At 44.0% G+C, this 7143-nt stretch overlaps 1 protein-coding gene across 1 annotated transcript; it reads right to left on the bottom strand.

Moving 5' to 3' along the window:
- Positions 1 to 5300: 5300 nt before the first annotated feature.
- FAM110C (family with sequence similarity 110 member C) lies at positions 5301 to 6386 on the bottom strand. The gene has a single exon (XM_066611581.1). It carries the CDS (start codon positions 6384 to 6386, stop codon positions 5301 to 5303), a length of 1086 nt encoding a protein of 361 aa, XP_066467678.1.
- Between the last annotated feature and the right edge of the window lie 757 nt (positions 6387 to 7143).

Genomic DNA, 7143 nt, shown 5'->3' with positions numbered 1-7143 from the left:
GAAAAAAATGCCCTTTTCTGCACAGCCACTGAAGGCACCAGAGTCTCATCCTCTGTGGCATCTAGTGGCTGTTCACCGATAAATGGATTTAAAAAACTGTTTGTCCATATTGGCATTGCAGGGCTTTTAGAAGTCCCACAAGAAGGAAAAGAAAATGAGCACCACAAGACGAAGCAAGGCTTTAGAACATCACTCAGTAATGGACTGATCAAAGGTGGAAGAACAAACAAAACAAATCACCTGACCTGGCAGAAAGCAGTTATTGGGCTAATTTGGGGAATAGAAAGCAGCCGTTAATGAAGTTTCTGCCTTCAGAACTTCTTTACAATCTTTCCTAGACTCCCTCTTATGCTGTTTTGTATTAGGCAATAGGTGCTCTAATGACCTGAACATCGTCTCCTCCAAGAGGCTTTAGAAGGCTTTCAAGGTCAAGTGTGTGAAGTCTGACTTTTATTATTTTGGCCCAACAGATTGACCTTTCTTGGCCACTAAAGCTTTCTTTGAGTTCACCACTGGATCAAAGGATGTGCTGTGGGCTTTATTTGGAAACCATGATCTGGCCTTAATACTACTTTCTCTCGTTTATCTGTGCACACGTAGTGAAAGCAATTCTTCTGCAGTCCATCAGGTAGGAAGTGTTGGAAGGAATCCAGGAATTTCCAACTTTACACCATGATGGAAAAAAGAAAATATCCAGAATAGCTTCAGTCAGAATTGGCAGCTGTAGGTATAAAATGGTGACTCTTTTCCGCAATGTAAAAAAAACCAATATTTGAACTATTTCTTAACACAGAAAAGAGCTTCCGTAGGAAATGGCATATACTTGGGCCTTGTAGTGCTTTACTGTGTTTGTGAAGCTGGTGCTGGTGGAGACTTTTGGACCTCTGGCTGTGTTTTTTTTTTTTTTAATGCTTAAATTTAACACATCATAAAACCATTTCAAATGGTGCACATTTAGAAGAATGGCACACACATGTGAACCATGTTTGGAAGGGTGCTTGTTTTGTTATTTCCTGTGAGAGAGGTGAAACCCCTATCATATGGATGCTGGAAAAAATATCTGCAGTTTTTCCCATGAACAAAGATAAGGAGATTAGTTTGCTTTTTTTCTTTTTAAACTTCATGGGAATCCAACCTCAGGCACCTGAATTTTGCTAACTTGAGGGCAAAGTACTTGTGCAGATCTAACTGCATGTTTCTGTTTAGTTGTCAAATTATATATATATATATATATATATATATATATATATATATATATATATATATATATATATATATATATATATATATATATATAAAATCCTCCCAGCATAGTCAGGATAGTTAGGAATCCTTCATGTGAGACTATTCACTTCCCCATGCTCACTCACAACTAACTGGGTAAGAATTAAAGATGGAGAACTTTAATGCATCTTTGATAAACATGGATGTAGCGCAGTACTTGAGCCTTGATACTGGATTGGGGCTGTAACTCTGTGATAAACTATGCCAAGTTCAATCCCTGAGAGATCCAGGTGGGCAGACTTCCAGGACGCTTGACTGAGATCCTAGAAAACTGCTGTCCATCAATGTATGTAATACTGAACTAGATAGATCAGTTGTCTGGCTCAGTATAAGGCTCTGTGTATTGTTCTATTCAGAAGCCAGAGAACATGGCAGTCTCAACTGATTCCATCCAAAAAATTCCATCAGGGATTTCAGGGATTCAGGTTCCTCAAATAAAATCCAAGTTTTTCTATTCAGCCAGTGGTTTGCTGATTGTACCTTTGGAAATTGAAGTCAGTAAACACAGATCTGAGATAATGGAGGGCAGGAGGAAAGGAGCTATGGTAGTCAGATAAGCACTGAGCTGGCAGGGGTTCTATGAATTTGAAAGGGAGCGATTTCCTGGTTGGTCACACATCAGCAAATTTGTTCCTTGTAGGGTTCCATTCTGTGAGAATCATGCACTAAAAAAACTGATGCAAGGTTCTTAATTATACTTTTTAATGTGCAAGTGGAGAGTCACAATAATTTATGATATGCAGATGAATAAGGAAGAGGAAGAAAAGCTACTTCCTGTTACTGCATTTCTGCTTCCTCTGTTATCTGAATGCCTTTCCTGCTAGGTCCTTAACAGCACAATCCTATGCAGGCCTACTCAGGATTAAGTTATATTGTGTTCACTGGGGCTTACTCACAGGAAGGTATGTATAGGATTGCAGTTTAAGTCAATTAGCTCTCTCTAGACTTTGAAGGCACATTTCAAGGGGGCCCAATGAAATGCCATCACTGCACATTCTTCCACCTGAGCCAAGTGAGCCCCACAAGCCCAGTGTGCAGCATATGTTGTTTCCTGAATTTTCTCTCTCCAGCCCAAAGTAGGAACCTCATTGCATTTGGGAAAGGAGGAGGCCACACTCTTCCTCTCCACCCTAAAGTCTGTCTGCACTGAGTAGGGCTTGGCCACATGCTAATGGTGGCTCAGGCAATTGGTTTGGGGAAGGCTTTGATTAGATTGGCAGCTCTAAATTCTAAATCTGGGTGCCTGCTGCATTCCAGCCTGAGGATGCATGAACACCTGCTTGCCTAGAGGGGCTGGTGGGTGTTTTCAACTATGGGCTGAGCTCTGCTTCCCACCACTCCTCTGATGATACTTGTACTTGTTCTAAATCCTTCACTGATTTTCACTCTCTCCCTGTGCTTTGGACAAGCTTTTTACTTAAAAAGAAAACAAAAGTCAGGCACCTGCCATACCTATCTGGTTAAATGTTTATTCAGTGCCTTCTTTAAAAGAAAGCCAAAATGGGTTTTGTTTTGTTTTTAAACCTGAATCATGGCTCGAAATGGGGAGTATCTTTGTGATTGTCACATGGGCCAGCCAATCAACACTTAGCATGGCTGACTTCTACTTCAAACAGCAAGAACCGGTTGCTGTTTGGCTCAGTTCTCTGAGGAGGGTTGGATCCTTGCCCAAAACAGGATACATACAAATCTAGGCTCACTACTCAAGTGACATACATTTGTAACCAGCATGATGTATGCAACTCCTCCCTCCCAGCAAGCCTCTTATCACATCTGTTCAAGTCTATGCCCACCTATGGAAGGGTGTCCAATGTGTAGCAGGCGATTAGGTGTCATATACCTAGAAGCATGTTTTTATTTGCAAATAAAGATCCATTGCCTTGATGCACCACTCACTTGAGTCAGGGTCAATCATCTTTAGTGATGCGCATATCCACAGTCACAGGAGAAAATGTTACTATGAATACAGATGGCCAATTCTGACACTCTCAGCCACATTTTTCCAGTCACCATGATTGTGGGAATCACTACAACTATATCTGTGTCTTGCCTTGTTTATCACAGTAATATTTCCCAACAGGGGTATGGGCATATATTCAGCTGAGCATGGGCCATGGCTGCTCACATGTAGGGGAAAAAGGACTGCTTGAACTAGCCCTATTTAAAATAGTATTAGTATATGCAAGGCCTAAATCTGTGTGAGCTTTTTCAAACAACAGGGCTTTTTAAAAAGGAACTTTCTTTTCAAGATCTAGTTTGTAGTTACAGAAAAGCTACTCAACCCCAATTCATTTACTTAGAAGTAAGTCTTACTGATTGTAGTGGGATCTGCTCACAAAATGCATGTCTAGGAGCACAGACTACAAGCCCATCCAAGGCATCTTTAGTTGGAATGAAGTCCCACTAAGTTCAGAGAGGTGTGCTTTCAAATTAAGAATGCAGAGGATTGCATCCCTAATGTTCCAAATCTATTTTCTGCCTGAGGGCAACCATATCATTGAGCTTCCACCAGTAAGAGGCAACACAATTTAAATGAAACCAAGCAGCAAGAGAAATTCCACTTTGCTGCTCATCAGAGACTGTGAAATCCCAGGAAACAGCTGGTACAGACTATTACAGTGATGTGAGGGTGAGAGGAGCATGTCACTCATCATTTCAAGTGGAAGGAAGTCTGGGAGGAGAGAGACTGACAAACATTTAATTTACCAACCACTTCTGGCTCCCACGTGTAGATAAGGAAAGGGGAGCAAGGAACAAAATGGACAGCTCCTAAAACAGGAAGACTTTTGGTTTGCTTTGGTTTCTCTTAATTAGGCATAATTAAGGCTTGAGCAAATTTCTAGGTTTTCTGTTAACTTAGCACAGACAAATAAGCCATTTGCCAAGCAGAAAGCTGCAGGCACAATTTGTAAACACACTGACCTTAACTTTCTACTGAGGTTGTGATCCCCACTGTGGCACAGCTTTTAACAAGTCAGCTCTAAGCCATAGGAGTCAAGCAAAATTGACTCACAGGGTTTTTTTTTGTTTTTTTTTTTGGGGGGGGGGGTCAAGCCAAATGTCTAAGAACCAGGTAATTTACTGGTATCATTTGTCAGCATAGAATTGGAAACCCAAAATACAGCCATTAAGGGTCTGATCAAGAGCTGCCTCATCTACAAGTATATAGCCTTCCTTTTTGACAACATCATGTTCTTGATTTTTTAATGTACTTTAATATGTTCCTCCCAGATGTACTTGTTTGTCACATTTTTATACCACCCTTCCTCCAAGAAGCTCAAGGTGATGTACATAGTTCCTTTTGTCCTCACAACAACCCTGTTGGGTAGGTGAGGCTGAGAGAGAGTGACTGGCCCAAGGTCACCCAGGAAGCTTCATGGCTAAGCAGGGATTTGAACTTGAATCTTATAGGTCTAAGTCCAACTCCTGAACCACTACACCAGTGGTTCCCAAACTTTTGAGCACTGGGGCCCACTTTTTAAAATGATACTCTGTTGGGACCAACCTAGCTTTATGAGACTAAAAAAAAGTTTCACTTTGCCAGCCATTCAAGCTTCTGTTTGTATCTTTTTTACTATGGGGAGGGTACCTTCTGGAATGTTTGTAGAGCTCCATGTTCATCGGATCAGGACCATTCTGGTGGCCTTGCATTCCCCTCAGCCTGCTCTTCACAGTGGTACATTTGCCTACTCATGAGTAAAGGTGTGTGTGCTCTTCCGTTTTGGTTTCCATAGGACTCAGTACATTTTTCTTGTCAGGTATCAGCTTTTCAGTTTCGTGTCCTGCTCAAAATTGGGTTGTGGCCCACTGGCGGGTCCCAACCAACAGTTTTGGAACCACTGCACTGCACCATTACAAGTGCACCATCGAGGAAGCTGTTGTAAGGAGAGGCCATCCTCCAAATATTGAAAGCAACATAGTCTAATACAAAACTGGCATTGTTTCACTCACACACACACACACACACACACACCTTGTACTTACCTGAATTCAGTGTATTCTGAAATTACCAATCTTCACGCAAAGTCCTGTAGCATGTTGTTAGTTTCCTTGGCCTTCTTACATGTGTATAGCCATTTGATTATTCGCGCATTGCGTTCAATCACTGATGTTCCCGTGGGGACCTGCTCCGTGAGTTCTTCTTCCAAAAGTCCATCATCACCACTATGCCTTGTGAAGTCGCTTTCTGACGTTGCCACGCTGATGCTGCGGATCCGGAAAGAGATGTTGTCAGAAGCCACAGAAAAGTTCTCTTGGCCAAGATCCTCTATTACCTCGGGTTCGAGGCCACAGTACTTAAAGAAAGTGTCTAATTCCGAGAAAGATTTTGAATATCGAGAACTAATGTCTGACTGGGACCGATGGAGACCTTTCCGCCTCACCTCCTTCACCTCATAAGGTGCCACAATCAAATTTGAGGCATTCTTGCATCTGTTGGTGAGAATCGCTGCCGGACATGTGCTTGGAGGAGCATTCTGTCCTGCCACATCAAGTTTGTGGCTCGCATCTCCAGTCAAGGCTGCCCCCTCAGTGCCAGGACTGACATCTTCCTTGAGGATGACTTTGGAGGCTTCGGGGGCCAGCTGCTTTTCCTTGAAGGACCCCTGGAACAGTCTCCTGACCAAACTCCCATGAGTGCTCTCATTGCTTTGACCTCTCACAAACTCGTATTTCTGGCGATAAATCACCAAGGAATCGGGTCTGAGCTGCCTTTTGGCACTACCGCGTTTTACTATGAGGGGACCACGCTCGAGAGGAGCAGGACCAGACTGCATGGTATGAACCTTCGATTTGGCAACCTTCCCTTCGCCCAAGTGGTCGTTGCCTGTCTTGCTTTCCCCAGAACAGCAGTCGCTGCTGCCCTTGGAAGCTGAGCTGAGGGCTGTGACCGGATGTTGCTTCGCGCTGATCACCTGCTGGCTTTTGACATACTTGGCCTTGTCTGCTGCTAGCCTTTCCACAGCACTCTTCCTGCCAGGAGTGCCTGCCTCCATCTGTTTGCGAAGGTACTCGGGACCTTTGTTGAGAAGTCGCACTGTCAGCGAGGAGTGGAAGCCAGAGATGGCATGCATTCTCACCGCGTGAGATATTTCAGTGGGCATATCAGATCCAGGTGTTCCACGCTTGCTCGCAGTTTGGGAGAAAGAAACCAAAATTACGCAACTTTCCTTCCTCCTCCCCACTCTCTTCTGTTCCTCCTGTTCATGGGTAAGACGTCCAGGGGTCCTTTCCCAAAACAGCCAACCCAACAAGCTGCTGGCTTGTTTGTATTTATTCCTGAAGGGAGAAAACTCCTCTGCCTCGGCAAAGAAAGCCCCACTGTCTGTGCCTGCTGCAGACACTGGCTGCATGCACACCTCCGCACAGCTGCTTCCTTGCACATTCACCTTTCAGCTAAGCCAACCCCTGCGAGCCACACACAGCCAATCCTGTCGGAGTGCAGAAGGCCTCTGACATCATCAGGGAGGGAGATGGCTCATTGACGTTAGAGGAGTGGTCAGACCATCAACACTCCACTGCCTCCAGCAAGGACAAACCCTCATGAAAGTGTTTGTTTAGCATATGCTCTCAGTTGTCTCCTCCTCCAGCCGCAGCCTGTGTGTGAATGAAAATACCAGAGGAATCTTGCAGCACAGCCCGAGGTGGCTGGCAAGTCAAGATGCTTGGGAGAGACATACTTTGCAAAGGCGCTGTTGCTTTCTGCCAGAGAGTGTTTGACTGAAGCACCTGTGCTGAACCACAGAGCTTCGACTTCTTTGCTACAGTCCATTAAGTGACTACAGAAAGACACAGGCAGGCAGCCTGACCCCACTTTACACATTCCACATTGTGATATATCATGCCTAGGCATTCTGCTTT

This window comes from Tiliqua scincoides, chromosome 1, assembly GCF_035046505.1.
Source record: "Tiliqua scincoides isolate rTilSci1 chromosome 1, rTilSci1.hap2, whole genome shotgun sequence".
Taxonomy (NCBI): domain Eukaryota; kingdom Metazoa; phylum Chordata; class Lepidosauria; order Squamata; family Scincidae; genus Tiliqua; species Tiliqua scincoides.
The sequence above is the reverse complement of the archived record's forward strand: the minus strand, read 5'-3'. Positions and strand labels throughout refer to the sequence as shown.

What these genes read in the sequence shown, in the direction of transcription:
- FAM110C (XM_066611581.1), bottom strand. Translation starts at nt 6,386, where the DNA reads ATGCCCACTGAAATATCTCACGCGGTGAGAATGCATGCCATCTCTGGC.